Below are 18,953 nucleotides of genomic sequence, written 5' to 3' on the forward strand. Positions count from 1 at the left end.
CCTCTATTATGGTCCTATGTTTGAAACTTATAGGTGTTAGTGAAAGCCTTGTAAATAACTCCTCTTATTGCTTTCTCTCTCTTTGTGTGTGTGTGTGTTTGTGACATGAACATCTTTGATGACTATTTACACTGGTTTGGTCACGGAAAGTGTGACGGACCTCCTTTCCACCATCACCACCACCACTTCTCTAGGCAAGGACATCCCCCTGTAGGGCCATCACACAGACATCATCATCATCACCACCACAGCCTTTGGCCATGGACATCCTAAGAGACATTACCATAGATGCCCACCACCTCCTGAAAATAGGGTCGTCCACCCTGAAGGATCTGAGCATCATCACAATTTCTCTCCAGAGGAACACCAGCATGGGCCTCCTCATCTTCCTCCATCAGGTCCTCATTATCCTCCCCCACCCCCTAGCAGACCACATCATCATCACGGCTTTGACCATGGACATCCTAAGAGACATTACCATAGATGCCCACCACCTCCTGAAAATAGGGTCATCCACCCTGAAGGATCTGAGCATCATCACAATTTCTCTTCAGAGGAACACCAGCATGGGCCTCCTCATCTTCCTCCATCAGGTCCTCATTATCCTCCCCCACCCCTTAGCAGACCACATCATCATCACGGCTTTGACCATGGACATCCTAAGAGACATTACCATAGATGCCCACCACCTCCTGAAAATAGGGTCATCCACCCTGAAGGATCTGAGCATCATCACAATTTCTCTTCAGAGGAACACCAGCATGGGCCTCCTCATCTTCCTCCATCAGGTCCTCATTATCCTCCCCCACCCCTTAGCAGACCACATCATCATCACGGCTTTGACCATGGACATCCTAAGAGACATTACCATAGATGCCCACCACCTCCTGAAAATAGGGTCATCCACCCTGAAGGATCTGAGCATCATCACAATTTCTCTTCAGAGGAACACCAGCATGGGCCTCCTCATCTTCCTCCATCAGGTCCTCATTATCCTCCCCCACCCCTTAGCAGACCACATCATCATCACGGCTTTGACCATGGACATCCTAAGAGACATTACCATAGATGCCCACCACCTCCTGAAAATAGGGTCGTCCACCCTGAAGGATCTCAGCATCATCACAATTTCTCTCCAGAGGAACACCAGCATGGGCCTCCTCATTATCCTCCCCCTCCTTATGGTTGCAAACACAGCCATAGACATATGCATCTACACCGTCAGGGGTCTAGCAATTCTTCCCAGGAAAGAGGAGATGAGGGCAGTTCCTTACAAGAGCACATTTCATCCCAAACACCTCATCCTTTCCATAAAAGACAGGTTGGATCCATCCATCACATTCCAGTTTTAAATCAGCATGATGTGCTCCCAGCTCCTGCTGCAAACTTCCCTGACCATCCGCCAGCTCCCCATGATCCATTTTGCAAATGTTGAAGTGAGAAGCCAGCAATTCAGCCTTTTCCACAAGTCCCTTCAGAATCTACAGCATGCCCAGGAAAACCCATGTATGATCTGCCAGACCTTTTGCCTTTATTTCCACCTAAATCTACACAGTGAACGTTTTTCTTTTAATTGAAATGCTCATCATTCCAAGCCCTCAATCAGTGTAAACTCGTCTTGTTCCATTGATTTCAGCGGTGCTATACCAATTTATACATAGCCCCAAAGATGTAACATGGAGAAAGAAAATATCCTAACAATGAATATTAAACTACAATTTTTCATAGTGAAGATTAGAATACATGCTTCTATATACATATGTATGGTATACCGCGTATGACGAATGCACCTATTGCAAATTCATGCCCATAAAGCTCTGCACTTCATCATCCAGTCTCTCTCTGTCTTTCATAGGCGCCGACTCCGTGGGAAAAATTAGTGGGTGCTTAGCACCCACTGGCAGCCAAGCTTCCCTCCCTCCCGCCCCAGCACCTCCCACCCACTGGCGGCCCTCTGATGAACTCCTCCCTCTTCCTCCCAGCGCCTCTCACCTGCCACGGATCAGCTGTTCTGCAGCATGCAGGAGGCACTGGGAGGGAGGGGGAGGAGCAGGGATGGGATGTGCTCGGGGACAGGGTAGAATGGGGCAGAAAGAGGTGGGACAGGGTGGAGTGGGGGCAGGAAGAGGCGGGCAGGGGTGGGCCTTGGGGGAAGAGGTGGAGTGGAGGCAGGAAGAGGCCGATCAGGGTAGGGGTTTAAGAGATGTGAGGAAGGGAACAGAATGGAAGTTGGGGAGAGATTGGGGCTTGGATAGTGAGCCCGGAGGGAGAGATCTGAGCAAGGAGACTGGGACTAACGAATGACAATTGGGACCAGATAGGCAAGGAGAATGAAACTGGGACAAGGAGCCAGGGGTTGGGGAGAGACATGACTGAGATGGGGGAAGAGCACAGAAGGGGTCACACTTGTGCGGGGACAGGCAGAAGAGTCTGTGCCCTCTAGAGAATAGTCCCTTTTAGTGCCTGGAATGTAATTCAAGATTCTTGTGTCTCATCACTCCTCTGCAGTCACCAGATATCTATGAACCCACTGGCACCATGTTTGTCTTAACCCGTCTCATGCTGGTCTACAGAGAAGATGACGGTGTACTATTGCTATCAGTTACTGTTAGTTCAAGGGGGACAGGTCTGTGCAATAGAACTAAAGGTTCCAGTCCTGAGGATGACCCAAGCGGATGTAATTATGATGCCACATGATGGACTTTCTCTTTTTTCAATTTGCTTTTATTTAAACCTCGGAAATTACAACAAAAAAACTGAGTTAAAAGAACATTAGGTTGAGTAAGTCACTTCACTTCTCTGTGCCTCATTTTCAGCATATGCTTAATAAGGCTTATCTAGGGCTCCAGGGAGTTGTGAGCACTGATTTGTTTAAGGCCCAGACACAGGATCCACAGGGTTGCAAGGGTCGGCACTAGCAGTTCCAACTGCAAGACAAGTGTCAATGATTGTAAAGCACAATTTAAATGTTAAGTGTTATTAGTCAGTTATGAACATTTGTGCAGAGTCATTTTTGAAACGTGGGCTGACTTCCTAGAACTCTTGCACCTTATTAGTAAACAGATCCCTGAAGATCACAGTGCCACTGTCCAGAACCAGCACTTGTTGTCTCTGGGACATGCCATGACCTTTTTGGGTGTTTTTATAAGCCTTATATAATAATTCATTCAGAGTGGGAGTTTTTATGTCAAAAAGTAACCAGGAGCGAGAGCTCTGGCTACCAAATGTTCTGAGATTTCTCCTGTGCTCAGGGCCCTGTGCTGCTGATACTGGGGATCTAACCCTGTGACTCTAATGTGCAGAGGCTTATCCTGTTATCCTGATGGCAGGTGGACAACCTTGGTGTCATTAAAGTGACTGCACAACGTTTGTTTGGATAAACCCAAAGGGTTGTTTGCTAGACAAACAGGATATGATGAGAGTCCACCAACCCCCATTGCCCACATACTCTGTTTACTTGCCAACTGCTTCTGAAAAAAAACAAGAGGTTATTAAATCCCTACCAGGGGGTTCCTTTTGCATTTGTATTTGGAAGAGTCCCCCAATTTCAGAGGGGGCTGCTTTGTCCAGTTATGAAACTTTCCACTGTGCTAGTTCTCTGCTGCAGTTTTTTCTCTAGCAGAGCCAGCCCTCTACCAACCCAGGATGCAGACTGTGATGACCCTGATGTCTTTGAAGCTGTGGACATAGCACTGAGAAAATATAATGGAGACAAAACAGATGGCAACCAGTTTGCTCTGTACATGGTGATGGAAGCCAAGAGAATAGTAAGTAAACTTTGCAAAAAGCATCTTTGGATTTTTTATTTATTTACTTATGGCCAGATTCTGCCCATCTCCCTCATGTGGAATCACACCTTGGTCTGCATGATGTCCCAATGAAATCAAAGGAACTAGTTGCAGAGTAAGGTACTAAGTATCAGGGAGTAGCTGCGTTAATCTGTATCCACAAAAACAACAAGGAGTCCGGTGGCACCTTAAAGACTAACCGATTTATTTGGGCATAAGCTTTCGTGGGTAAAAAACCCACTTCTAATTGTCATGAAAAGGGGTAGCAGAATCTGATTCTGTATAGTTCTCTTGTTCCCTAATAATACTGAGCCCTTACTCACAGTAGTAAGCCGTTCCTGCCAGAGGGATTACTCCTGCCAGGAAATGCTCACCAAGGTGAGTAAAGGGTTCAAAATCTGGTCCTATGAAAAAAACTTTAAACTCTTGTAATTAGGTCGAAGAAAGTATAAAGGATCTATGAGTAAAGTAGCTCCATTGAAGTCAAGGGGGATACTCAACACGAGAAATGGCATCAGAATCTGGCCGTGTGTTTGCACTATATGGCAGGGTCTCTCAAGTGCCTTCACTTGCAGTACTAAGGGGTCAGTAGGTTGCAGGACTAAGTCAGGAAAACTGATTTCTTTCTACAACTATACCACTGACCCAATGTTGTCACCTTACCAAGTCACTAAGTGGGCATACTAACGTTTACCCGTTATGGGGAAATATTTGAGGCTGACGGCAGAAGCATACTTATTATTAAAAGAAACTTGATGTGGTCTTGTCTTGAAAAGAGCTGGTTGCAATGTGGAAAATATATTTGCAAATAATTGATTTGATAAATTATAGAAATATTTTGATTTATTTGTGAATATTATTTGATGGTCTCCAGTCCTGAGTCACATATCTACCTAAAACATCAACCAGTCTCTTGATCATATATGGTGACAAGTCTAACAAAAGAGTATTTACTCCTAAGAGCCACACAATGATGATGTTGCTATAAGCATAATGATAAGCACTACTTTACTTGGGAACAACATTAACATTTTTCTATTGCAGCTCGGAGAGGTGAAGTGTCTTGCTTAAGGTCATACAGTAAGCCAGTGTTACAGGTGGGACTGGAACCCACATCTCCTGACATCTAGACCCCCTTACGCTAACCACTAGATGACATTGTCTTTTCTGGAAACAGAGTCAAAAATACTGCCTGTGTTTTCTAGACTTGCTATGAGCCAGTTCATGCTAGAGAACGGTGGGGGGAAGGACTTGAAGAGACTCCCAGTACACAGTATCAAGTGCTAAAGTCCCGATTATGCAAACACTGCATTTGTTAATGTTAAGCACATTAGTCCAAACATCTTCAATTAGACTACTCACATGTTTAATGTTAAGCACATGCATAAATCCTTGCAGAATCAAAGCCTTAATGACACCCCATTCCTTTCTAGTCTTCTGGTAATGCACATTGTTAATATTCATAACAGCCTATGCTGGACATTTTAATTTTAATATATACATGTTTATTGCAGTCACTCTTTGCCTTTCCTTAGCTAGACACACTGATTTAATTTTACAGAAGATCTGAAGTGAAAATGACGTGTTGCTTTGAATTTCTGATCCATCTATGTTGGGGGGAGAGAAGAGCAAGAGGGAGGATTGCCAAAGCCCACAAGATTTGATCTGTTCTTAATTCTTCTTCTAAATATAGTCTAGATTTCACTTATCACCAGTCCTGCAGTGCTGCACTCATCAATTAAATGGCTTATTATTACACGTTCATGTACATTAATTGTTGATAAGATAATTGAACGTAAAGGCTGGCTAGTGGAAGATTGAGCTTCCCCTAATTAAAGACATAGCTGGTGGCAATAATAGTGAAATAAAATAGCAAACAACGTAACATAAGGAGCCAGCCCTTTCTCTCATTTACATCCATTACTCGCTGAAGTAAAGTTATTCCAGATTTACACCAATGTAACAGAGAGCAGAATTCGGCCCATTATGGGCTAGATCCTTAGCTGGTATAAATTGGCATAGCTCCATTAAAGTCAATGACTCAAGCTGAAGATTCAGCCCATTATGGTTTTTTTCATCCTGCTTTACAGCCTGTGGAAATTATTTCATGCACCACTGTGCTGGAGCTGCTATTTTGTGCACAACAGGAAGTGAGAAAGAACACTGGGCCAAATTCTGCTCTCTATTACACCAGTGTAAATCCATCATAATTCCACTAAAATCAACTAGTCTTTAACAGTTAACTGTGGAATAATGAAGACAATAATTTTCTTGCTATATCCAATTGAAACTGCAGGGAGAGTTTAATTCTGCTGAATGTAGTTCCCCATGTTCAAATCTGGCCAAGAACAGAAGTTAATATAATAACTCGTCTTTTATTATTAAATGCCACAGGATTCCTAATGACTACAAATGGTCATCCAAAAGAAACATCTTCAAGAATTGCAGTGCCTTCTGATGCCACCTGAGGGCATTGATTCACTGTTGAATTTGGAGGGTAGGAGGAAATGCCTCCTACTGAATTACCAACACCACATTAGCAGTATCTCAAGGATTTCTTCAGAAGGATCCCATCCTTCTACCGACCAGCCCCAACTATAATTAATAAAGGCTGACACAAGCACAATCCAATATGGTAGAGCTGCAGACCACCTAAGCAGCCGCTCATATTTGCTGAATCAGAGAGCTCGAAATACTAGGCTCGAAATGCCCTTGAAATACTAGGATACAAAGGAGTTGAAAACATGACTGTTTTCTTGCACTATTTTTTCATCCTAGAGACAGTATGTGGAACAACCTAGGCAAATGGCTAACTAGAACAAATGACTTAATTAGATATGTTGATTACTGAGTCAGAAAGATTTTGGAGATCTGCTCAACAGAGACATTAGCTAATTTAAAGCACGCTTTATCACTCCGTGCTATACACAGTACAGTATGAAAGCCCTTGGAAACCCTCAACCCCTCCAATGACTTGCTGTCTTTTATCACTATGCAAATGATGACTTGCATTTTGTTTTCTCCAGGCGGGCTCTGGCAAACAGTTCTTTGTGATGTACCGAATAAGAGAGAGCTCTTGTGCTGTTGGGGGAGATAAACTCTGGCAAGATTGTGATTACAGAGCATCTGCAGAAGCTGTAAGTGGGTGCCTTCTTTTTAAAAATTCCATCTATGGAAGTAGCAATGTAACCAGCAAGATACCAGACTCTTGGGGATAGAGTGCACTTCTGCCATAAGTGACTCTGAAAATGGTATTGCAGGGTTCCATATTTACTGCGTCTCAGTAGAGTTGCAGAGGGAATGTGCTCAGTTTACAAGTAAAATGATGCAGCCTGGTTCTCCTCTCATTTATTCCTAACTGAAAGCCATACAAACCAAACCTGGTGTCTGACAGTCAAGCTGGGCAATCCCTTCTTGGATGCTATCACAGCAATTAAGGTCCTGCAGGTCAAGTTATGCCTTTATTCACAACTGTACAACCCTTGTTGCTGTCAATGGGATTGCACAAGTGTAAATGCTATCAGTTTGTATTCCTTTTGTCCACTAAATGTTGGTTAGACTTCCCAGTTGTGTTTTATTATTGCAATAAACTACCACAGGAGTATTTCACAGCAATAAATATGGTGCTAACTGGATTTCTGTATCAGGTGGCTTAAAGACAAATGATGTCATCTGTGTTTGTAGGAATCAGGTGAATGTACAGCTCAAGTTTATGTTGACAAGACTGAGCAAATCAGTAACGTTACACAGGAATGCAAAATTATCCCAGGTATGTAACTGTTCAGAGTGGCATTATATAGTTGTATTGAATAAAAAGAACAACTACAACTTGCAAAAGAACTTTGTTGAGACTTCCAGCTCATTTTAAATTGTTGTTTTCAGTGTTGTTGTAGCTGTGTTGGTCCCAGGATATGAGACAAACAAGGTGGGTGATGTAATATCTTTTATTGGACCAACTTCTCTTGGTGGACAGGACAAGCTTTTGAGCGTCACAGAGCTCTTCCTCAGGTCTAGAGAAGGTAACCAGAGTGACCAAACTAAACACATGGTGGGACAGATTTTTTAAGCGTAAGGGTTTCACACATTTGTTAGGAGACCACTTAAAAATGAAGCAAACAATTAACACCTCTGCAGTCACAGGGCAATGGAAAGTTAATAGCCACAGGGTGCATTACAAATTGTTGTAATAGGTCATAAGTAGGGCCTTACCAAATTCACATCCATGAAAAACATGTCACGGACTGTGAAATCTGATCTCCCTCCGTGAAATCTGGTCTTTTATGTGCTTTTAGCCTATACTATACAGATTTATCTGGAGAGACCAGCGTTTCTCAAATTGGGGGTCCTGACCCAAAAGGGAATTGCAGGGGAGTGGCAAGGTTATTTTAGGGGGGTCATGGTATTGCCACCCTTACTTCTGCACTGCCTTCAGAGCTGGGCAGCTGGAGAGCTGCTGACCGAGGGCCCTGCTCAGAAGGTAGCAGTGCAGGAGTAGGTTTGGCAGTACCATACCATGCCATCTTTACTTGGGCGCTCCTGCTGGCGGTGGATCTGCCTTCAGAGCTGGGCTCCTCGCCAGCAGCTGTCACTCTCCAGCTGTCCAGCTCTGAAGGCAACTCTGCCACCAGCAGCAGCTCAGAAGTAAGGATAGCAGTATCGCAACCCCCCTCCCCCCCGCCACACACACACACAACTCCTTTTTTGATCAGTATCCTTACAATTACACACCGTCAAATTTCAAATTTAAATATCTGAAAACATGAAATTCACAATTTTTTAAAATCCTATCACCGTGAAATTGACCAAAATGGACCGTGAATTAGGTAGGGCCCTAGTCATAAAACCAGTGTCTCTGTTAAGTCCAGGCTTTTTAGTGTCCAACACAGTTATGAATTTAAATGCTCAGGCTCACCTTTTGAAGGTGTTGTGCATGTTTCCTTTGAGGATGAGGACTGATAGGTCAGCTGTGGAGTGATTGCTCTGTGAAAAATGTTTGCCTATGGGTGATAAGGTGTTTTTGTCTTTTATCATTTTTCTGTGTGAGTTCATTCAAGAGCATAGTGATTGTCTGGTTTCATCCACATAGCTGTTGTTGGGGCATTTGTTGCACTGGATGAGATACACCACATGTTGTGATAGGCAAATGTAGGACCCGTGGATCTTGAAAGGTGTGTTGTGAGGGTACTGACCAGAATAACCGTGGAGATATGTCTGTAGGTTTTACATCTGTTGTTCTAGAAGGATCTGGTGCTACCTTGAGTTGATGTATCCTGGTCTGTGGGGAGCTTGCTTCTAATGATGAGTTTGGTGAGGCTGGGGGTTGTTTGAAGGCCAGAAGAAGTGGCTCAGGAAAGATTTCTTTAGGATATAGTCCCCATCAAGTATGGGTTGTAATTGTTTGATGATAATCCATATGGATTTTAGTGTCTGGTGGTAGGTAACAACTGGAGATGTGCAATTAGTGGGCGGTTTTTTTTCTGTCCTCCTAAGTATTTGGGTGACCCATTCCATGATGCAATCTACTTCTCTGGCGGAGTGTCCTTGTTTAGTGAAAGTGAGGCAAAGTGTGCTCCAAAGACAGCAGGCCAGCAGTATGCCTCCAAAGGACGGCACGCCACATCCTGTCTGGGGAGGATTAGCATCCCTAGTCTTTTATACCTCACTTAAGTGCATTAAGGTGTATATCCTGAATTTTCTCTTTGGAGCATATTCTCTGCTCTCCACCAACAGAAGTTATTCCAAGAAAAGATATTACCTCACCTATCTCGTTTCTCAGGTAATTTTAAAGGTAGGAGTCTGCATCATTCCATTCATAACCTCACAAATTATTTTCCATAAGCTAATACACATTAAAAATGAAATTCCACTCCACTTTCTTATGCAAGCATGTGCTGTGCCAATGGAACACTGGAAAATTGCTATTAAAAATACCTTTTATCATGTAATGAAAACCAGAGTCATGGGTGGCATATGACTCCCGCATCTGGGGAGGCTGAGCCCGAGCGCCAGAAGCTCCCTAGAAATGGGGGGGCCCATTGGTACCCGGAGCGTGGTCCCGCCCCCTGCTCCACCCTGATGCCCGCCCCCACTCCGCCCCAGGCCCCATTCATGCTTGGCCCCCTCCCCCAAACCCCCCCACACACCTGCTGTTCTCACCTCTCTGCTCCATTCCTCCCTGAGGGTCCCCCTGCCCACACCTCTCTGCCTCTGGGGGTGAAGAGGTGTGAGCAGCAGGCGGTGGGGCCGTGGGGAGGGGATGAAGAGGCACAAGAGGCAGGTGGGTGGGCTGCAGGGGAAGCAAAGGAGAAGCACAAGTGGTGGGTACCTCAGAAAAGAGGTGGAGCAGGGACAGGAAGAGGAACAGTGTGGTCGGGGCCACAGGGGAAGAGCGGGATGTGGGAGAGGGGTCTTGGGGCACAGCGTGGACAGGGCCACAGCTGGGGCACCCTTTCGGGAGCAGCGCTCCAAAGTCGGCATGCCAGCAGCACGTCTCCAAAGGGAGGTGCACCACATCCTATCTGGTGAGGCTTAGTCTCCCTGGCCTCTTATACCTGCCGCTCAGGACCAGAGTCTGCATGAAGAATGTTTTTTAATCCTTTACTTTTCAGCCAAATCAAAACTGATTTTCACTGGACCAAGGTACATCTGTGACCTGTGGACTGGATATCTCCCAAATTATAAGTCTCTATCCCCACTCCCTGAGGCACAACAGAGGTTAAAATAAAGGTAGCAAAAAGCTTTGCTATATAGCAAAAATGTATCTTTTTCACTTTCTTCACACTCAAAAATGGCTGAACTGTTTTTGTTCAAATTTACTCTCCCCCCTTCCCCACCCCGGGCCCTCCAATGACTCTTCTGAGTAAAAAATGAGGAAAAATTCATCCCCAAAAGTAAAAGTCTGACAGGATTACAATAATCTGAAAAAGGCCCTTGGGAATGGACATATTTAGGCAATCTTAACAATAGTTGGTGGCACATGGTCTGCTTATAATCAGCACAGCCTCCCGTGCGTGGTCATTACATCCATGAGTAAACTCCTGTATTAGAAACAAGTTACAATGACTGAAAGCATCACAACTGATCTCCTTTCTTCAGTGTCCATGTTTTACTACCAACTAAATCATATTTTGTTTCAGATGCATTTGTGGGGCAATGGTGCCATCTAGTTGCCAGGAAGGTTAATAAGTGGGATGTGCGTTCCGTGGTTAACTCAACGAAGGGATGCATTTGATTTTGTTGTTTTGAAAGCTGAAAATCTACATTTGAATTGAATATATCAGAGGCACAGCTGCAGTTTTGCAAAAAGTGCTTGTGAAAAGAGCTAAAATTGTGGGTAAGGCCACAATCACTTTAGAACAGGATGTGCTGGATGTTTTGCTGCATTCTGATTTGTGACTGCACACACTGAAAATAAGGTCATCTACACTGATGTAAACTCGGAGTAGATAAATTACTTACAGTGGAGTTACTGCAGATTTACACTGGTGAGAGTAAAATGTTGTCCAATGATCCCTACAGGAAGAGGTAAACAATCGGGTCAGTCTGGTGAAGGATTTCACAGCTCAGTCTCTAATGAGTGAGTAATATATTGCTCAGCCTTCACTAATGGAACTTGTCCTTATAGAGATATTGGGCCAGTTCCTTGGCTGGTGTAAATTGGCACAGTTCCCACCAGGAGAGGATCTGGCCCACAGATTTTACTTAAATTCCACAGAGATCTGATATTGTCTCATGCTGATTCTCAAGGTCACTGAATTATGAAATTAATTTATGCACTGAACTATGAAATTAATTTATGAAAATCCAACCCATGCTTACAAGGCAGGCAAGGGGGTTAACAAGATCAGTGGCAGGGAACAGAATCTGGAGCCTCCTCCTTCCAGATCGCCTATTCAAATCCAGCCCAGCTTGGTGGTGCCTGAAAGTTGATTCCACCTGGTCAGTGTTTAGCAGCCCATGCAGGGGCAATTCAGACAATGCATCTGAAGAGTAGCTGGACCTGCATCTGTAGGGGAGATCCAAGTCATGATGGCCCACCTCAAAAGGTGCCAGCTAAAATTTTAATGTCAAGTTTTCCATTGCAGTGTGGTGTGGAGTACAAGGTGCTGCACACTGACTAAGAACACTCTGGTAAAAACCACAATCTCCTGGGGAATCTCCCTTTACTGCAGCTGCTGGCTGGGGCTGATGGATGACTTCCTCTCTTGCACAGTTTCAAAGCTGCATGCTGTATTTTCACATTAGAAGTAGAGAAGAGCCTGAAACAAAACTTTAGATCCAAAGACTGCTGAATTTGGGTGGGTGAAGGGTTTGGCATCTGAACTCAGATCTGGATCCAGATTTCAAAGGTGCCCCATACAACTATATTGAACTGAGCCAAAAAGCCTGGTTCTGAACACTCTGAATATCCTTACTGGAGGGCTAAAATCTGGATCTGTATTTTGCTGCTCAAGCTCTTTGCCAATCAAAAGGAATGAGGATTCTTCCTTAAACTCTCTCTCTTGTTCACAAAAAAATTGGGAACTAAACAATTTAGGCTGTTTTACTAAGCAAAAAGCTGAATTTTTGGTTGGTTGGTTTTTTTCAGTTGAAGGAAAGGTGATTCTTTCCCATGTCCAGTGTCTTGGATGCTATCATCCCATACCGGGGGACAGCCTACAATTGTTACCCATTTTGAGATATGCTATTCGGATCTTTAATAATCAGAGTGAACAATCCTCCCTTTTTGAAGTTGGTGAAATAATAAAAGCCACCAGGCAGGTTTGTATATCAGATTTTTTTTCTTTATTTTATAAAAGAAGGTACTTTGGTTCTTTATATCTATCTACCTGTAGTTAGCTCCATTTTACGATAGTAAAATATGTAATATTAAAATAACACTTTTAACTTCTATAGATGGGGACACTGAGGCACAAAAGGCTCAATGCCTGATTTTCAGTGGTTTTACCCATGGCTTCTGAACTGCTACTGAACATAGTTTGTCCTTGTCTCCAATTTCAACTAAACAGTGTTCAGCACTGGTACAGCTGTACACATCACCCACATATATTGTCAGCAATTGGTATATTTTGTGGTTTAGACAAGGCTAAAGAAAGAAAGTGATTCAGAAAAATAAAAAGTCCACACTCTGCCTGTGAGAGAGAAGTGGATTTTGCATTTTGGTCTTCAGTGAGAATTTTGAGTGTACAAGGAATGCACGGTCGAGTCCCCAAAGTTCCATGTCAATTTGTGTTCCATGAAAGGGTTACATATCTGTGCCAGGGACTCAGCTTAGGCATCAGTATGACCCAGCTCTAAGATATGTTTCTGATTTGATTTTAAGTATTATATAACTTAACGCAATCTAGGTATACTTTTCCTTTGCATATTTGTATGCATTTATCTTTTTGTGTTGCACTAGTCAGTTTGAGCAACTGTTTAACTTGCTCAAAATATCATGAACCAAATCAATTGAATTAAGAAACCATTTTCCACCCTTTATTTAATGGCATTGGTCACCTTAGCTGCAAGAAACAGGGTCTACACATTCCTTACTCCAAGGGGGGCTGCACTGGAGCAGCTGGAGAGGGGATTGCTACACCACCTACGCATTCTAAACAGGCATCATGTCAGACTAGAATAAATTAAAGGATTTAATTGGGATGGACTGGGGAAGGAATATTATGTATTTTTATGTTAATTTAGCATCCCTATCATTTCTGCATATGGGGCCTGATCCAAAATCCATTGAAGTGAATGGGATTATGTCTGCTGTGATGCAGAGCGGATAAGGCTACTCTGCTGTTCCATGAGGTGGGAGCAGTAGCCACAAACAGTGAGCTGCATCCTTGCATCCTGGGTCCAGGCTGGAGGATAGATTTTGCCTTCCCACTTTCCAGAACTTCACTTACATAACATCAGAGTACTTGGGATTCAGGTGGATTAGGTAAACTGCACCCTTACAGCAGATATTATTGAAAGTTGCCATTTAACAAACAAAAAAGTGACTAAAATCCTGAACAAGATAAAAGAAGAAAATGCCCAAGGCAGACAATTCCTAGTAAATAATAATTGCAGCACCCCTTATAATAAATGACACCTACAACTCAAAGTTGCATTATTCAGATATTGTTATGCCATGTGCTATACCTAGGATCATAGGAACTGCCATACTAGATCAGACCAGTATCCTCTAGTCCCGTAGCCAGTATCAGATACTTCAAAGGAAGATGTGAGAAACCCTGCACTGTGAAGTGGGCGGGGGACGGGATTGGAATCTGAACCTGGATCTGGTTACAAATTTCATAGCTAGCCCCTATGACTCAGTTTACCCTTCTGTAAAATGAGAATAATAATTTCCTGCTGCACTGGGCTGTTCTGTGGCTTAATGACTGCAGAGCAATTTGAAACCCTTGAATGGAAGGTATTACAGATGTGCAAAGTATTATCAGCATCATCACCTTGCTATTGATTTGGTGATTTTATTTAATAGTTTTTCTTTCAAATACATATTGAATTATCTCCTAAATATTTGTTCAAGGTGGTGGCTGGATGGAATTATGCAATTGAATATGAAGTCAAGGAGACTAACTGCACCAAGAATAATTTTCAGGATTTAAGTCCAGAGTGCAAACCCATTGTTGGAGGCGTAAGTGGTATTCACGTAGTTTATCAAAACAGCTTCTTATCTTGGTAATTAATTACTAAGATTCTGATTCAGCAAAGTATTTAAGCACCTGCTTAGCTTAAGGTATGTCTACACTGCAATAAAACACCTGCGGCTGGTCCATGTCAGCTGACTTGGGCTCACGAAGCTTGGGCTGCATGGCTATAAAATTGCAGCACAACTGTCCAGGTTCTGGCTGGGTCCCGGAGCCCAGGCGCCAGCCTGAGCCCAAATGTCTACACTGCAATTTTATAGCCCTGCAGTCTGATCCCCGCAAGCTCAAGTCAGCTGACACAGGTCAGCCATGGGTGTTTATTGCAGTGTAGCCATACCCTTAAAGCCAATGGAATTTAACCACAGGCTTAAAGTTAAACATGTGCTTAAGTGCCATGCTCCTTAGGAATGGATTTAAGCGCATGTTTAAGTCCTTTGCTGAATGAAAGCCTAAAAAGGCCATGCCCTGAAACGTTTGCAAATTCTCTTATGCAGCCTGGCCAAGGGAGCTGCACTGGGAGAGCAGTAATGTGGAAATTAAAATGCTTCAGGCAGATATTTCTTAGGAAAAGCAAATTGCTAAATTACTGTTATCTGCGCCACAGTCTATATGGGAAAACTTCTAAGGATATGATAAATAAATACACATACTCCAGCTACGCTGTGCCATAAGTTACCAGGTCTTGGTATCTTGAATCCTGGGTCCTGGCTAGACTCAGGCTCAGACCTTCCACGCCTGGAGGGTCCTGAGTCTGAGCCCTGGGTTGGTACGGTTTGTGTGCAGACAGAAGGGGGTAAGGCTTGAGCTCGAACCCTGGGCTCACACTGCAGTGTAGACATACCCCAAGGGTATGATTCTGTAGGTACTAAGCATTCTAACCTCCCAATGAAGTCAAAGGGAGTTAGTTGTTCAGTACCTTGCAGGGCCAAGTCAAAACTGGTCCCATTAATCTTTTTTCAATATCTATCTATAAAGGGCTCTTCCCATTTTCTCAGGAGGATTTCCCAAGGTCATCTTTTCTCCTGATCAGAAATCACTGAACCTGATTTTGATCTCATTCACACCATAGCTGCCCATTGGTAGGTATTAGCAGGATAAGCAAGACCCTTCAGCACATTTCCAGTAGTTGTTACTCACACCCGTACTTCTGAATGGCTGGGTCCTGCGTAGATGAGGAGAAAATTCAATGGAGACAATGGAGACCAATCAGTATACAAGCCAACACAAGTAGGCCTCTCATCTCTCTCTGCATGACCCAGCATTGTTTGCTGTGAAGGAGGGTATCAGGACATTTACAAATGTCCTTGTTAAGTATTTCTAAGAGGAAAGAAAGAGCTTTTTTTTCTCCCCCCAACCCAGCATGTAGGTCGCTGTGAAGCCAAGGCCTATGTGGATCTTACTAACACAATTGTGGATGTTGCACAGAAATGCAAGTTTCCAGGTATGTGACAACCATCTGTCAATTCAAAAATGTTAATGGTTTTAAAATTGATGAACAATAAAAATGCCAAGGGACGAAAAAAAATCATGGGAGGGGAAAACGTATTCTGCTGGCACAGCAAAACAATAAGGCCTTTCCCCCCCACAATGGAATATTAACAGATAATTTTCTCATTTCCTACAAGTATTTAAAATGCAGGGGAAAGTTCTCTTCTCTGATCTTTATGCTGCCATTCGTCTATGACATGTGAAGCGGGCTGCTGACCCCGAATGGGGATCAGCAGGGTTAAGCTCAAGGTTAAACCCACCATGAAGATCAGCAAGGCAGCTCAGAGGGTATACTTATCCCTCTAAACTTTATTTCCAGGTAAAACACACACCCCTATTTCTTCCCTCCTTCTCCACCACCACCATCAGGAGATATCCTTTAAAGAGAAGTCAATATCACATAGTATCTTCTGCAAGCAGTTTCATCTATTGTGTTTCCAGAAGAACTGTATTTTCCCAGGAGCTCTGATCTACCCCTCCAAATAGAAGTTGAGCTGCAGAGATGGCCATCATTTAAAGCAGTGGTTCTCAACCAGGGGTACACGTACCCTGGGAGTACCCAGAGGTCTTCTAGTGAGTCCATCATCTCATCTAGATCAGGGGCTCTCAAACTTTTTCTTGCTGAGGCCCCCCCAAACAGGCTATAAAAACTCCACGGCCCACCTGTGCCACGACAACTGGTTTTCTGCATATAAAAGCCAGGGCTGGCGTCAAGGGATATCAAGCAGGGCAACTGCCTGGGGCCCCATGCCACAGGGGCCCCCACAAAGCTACATTGCTCAGGCTTCAGCTTCAGCCCTGTGTGGCGGGGCTCAGGGCCCCGGGCTTCAGCCCCATGGGATGGGGCTTTGGCTTTCTGCCCTGGGACCCAGTGAGTCTAACTCTGGCCCTGCTTGGTGGACCCCCTGAAACCTGCTCGCAGCGCCCCCCCCAGGGGCCCCGTACCCCGGTTGAAAACCACTGATCTAGATATTTGCCTAGTTTTACAATAAGCTACATAAAAAGCACTATTGAAGTCAGTACAAACTAAAATTTCATACAAACAATGACTGGTTTATACTGCTCTATAGACTATACACTGAAATGTAAGTACAATATTTATACTCCAATCGATTTGTTTTATAATTATATGGCAAACATGAGAAAGTAAGCAATTTTTCAGTAACTGTGTACTGCGACACTTGTATTTTTATATCCAATTTTGTAAGCAAGTTGTTTTTAAGTGAGGTGAAACTGGGCTACGCAAGACAAATCAGACTCCTGCAAGGGGTACAGTAGTCTGGAAAGGTTGAGAACCACTGATTTAAAGAATTTTCACAAAGATACAGATATATGGGGGGGGGAGGGAGGCATAGAGGAACAACCCCTTTAACATGCACAAATTATTACTGCACATTCACAACTTGATTCTGTATGTACATCACCTCCTTAAATCAAAGAGCCATAGCCACGTTGGCTGGTGCTCTCAGAGCCTGTCAACTAGACTCAAGAATTCATCTAGTGTTGTCTTTTTTATTTCATGTTACACCACTGTCCTTCGTTCAATTCTTAAATTTGGTAACTTGGAAAATTAGTTTTTTTTCCAGGAGTAAATTATCCCACCTACACCTGATTAATTATTACCCAGCACCATACCTCCGACCAGACCATTTGGTTTATTATCATTTCTTTCCAGTCTTCTATTAGGACATAGATTGTTACCATTCCAAGATTTTTAGATCTGCGGGTTCAGGGTCACTACATGTAGCGTGTGCTACTTCCCCACACATTCATAGACTTGTTTTGCTTCAAGGAATGATTATGTAATTCTTCAAAATGCAATCACTCACTGCACAGTGTGCACTCATAGATTTCAGGGATGAAAGGACCCTCCTGTTTCCTCTAGTCCAGCCCATCACACAAGTGGAGATCTTTCTCGTCTAACAGAAACTTGCCACCCTCAATTTGTACTCTCATTTCCATGAGGAGCAGTGTAACGATCAAATGCACTGTCTGACCCTTGGCGCCTAAATTCTGCTTTCTCCAGAACACATAATTGATTGACAACACAAACATCTACCAAATCAAGCCCCAAAATATTTTAGGTCCCACCCTAACAGACTCAAACACAGCCATGCCTGGCAGAGATAAATTTCTCCCTCAATGGTTCGCCCTAGCCCAATGCACACTGAATCTTTTGTTCCTTAGATTTACCTGAAACCTGATGTTTCTTTCAGTTGCGGAAACTGTATCTCCTCACATTTCCATTTGTGCTGGCTGTCCAAGGCCCATCCCAACTAACAGTACAGAATTGGAGGAACCACTGAGGGCTACCCTGGAGAAGTATAATGCAGAGAGCAATGATGACTTCTATTATAAAGCTGAAGTAATATTATATGCCACAGTGCAGGTTGGGATTCTTCTTTCCTTTTCATGTTCAGTTTTATTTAAAACCACCTCTCCATATTTCGTAGAGATGGGCCAAGGATATGGTGATGACGGGGGTCAAGGCTGAATCAGGGTTAAGGTTTGAATTTGGGTTTGAAATCTTGGGAGCTGGTCTATCTGCTCAAGTGTTTATACCACTTGGGTCACCAGGGTATCTGAATGCCCGTTCTTGCAAATTTCAGCCATCTTAGGATGCATCCAAAAGGAACCCCCCCCCACCCCCGCCCAAAAATCCTTCAACATATTTTTTTTTGTCTGACCTGGACCCAAAACAATAGGGCTGGGTTCCGATTAAGGAATCTGATGTTTGTTACACCCAGAGGTGAAAGTAAGCCGGTACGCCCCGGTACAGCGTACCGGCAAGAGCCGGTTTGCCGTACCGGGACCGGCTTTCCCAGATGGCAATTTAAAGCCCTGGGGTAGTGGCAGTGGGGCTCAGGCAGGGATTTAAAGGGCCGGGGCGGTAGTGGCTGCTGGAGCCCCGAGCCCTTTAAATCCCCGCCTGAGCCCTGCTGCCCAAGCCCTGGGGTAGCGACGGCTGGAGCCCCGGAGCCCTTTAAATTCCCAACGGAGCCCAGCTGCTGCTACCCCAGGGCTCAGGCAGCAGGGC

The 18,953-nt window shown here is 43.9% G+C and overlaps 1 protein-coding gene across 1 annotated transcript in view; it reads left to right on the forward strand.

The window, feature by feature from the left end:
- Positions 1–260: 260 nt before the first annotated feature.
- The window catches only part of KNG1 (kininogen 1), a 29,973-nt gene continuing 11,280 nt past the window's right edge, over positions 261–18,953 (forward strand). The window contains exons 1-8 of the mRNA XM_073358723.1: positions 261–1,321; positions 3,623–3,767; positions 6,815–6,925; positions 7,473–7,557; positions 12,376–12,548; positions 14,308–14,415; positions 15,788–15,869; positions 18,133–18,305. Of these exons, the coding sequence (XP_073214824.1) occupies positions 261–1,321; positions 3,623–3,767; positions 6,815–6,925; positions 7,473–7,557; positions 12,376–12,548; positions 14,308–14,415; positions 15,788–15,869; positions 18,133–18,305 (1,938 nt within the window). The remainder of the gene's footprint in view (positions 1,322–3,622; positions 3,768–6,814; positions 6,926–7,472; positions 7,558–12,375; positions 12,549–14,307; positions 14,416–15,787; positions 15,870–18,132; positions 18,306–18,953) is intronic.

Source organism: Lepidochelys kempii, chromosome 9 (assembly GCF_965140265.1).
Source record: "Lepidochelys kempii isolate rLepKem1 chromosome 9, rLepKem1.hap2, whole genome shotgun sequence".
Taxonomy (NCBI): domain Eukaryota; kingdom Metazoa; phylum Chordata; order Testudines; family Cheloniidae; genus Lepidochelys; species Lepidochelys kempii.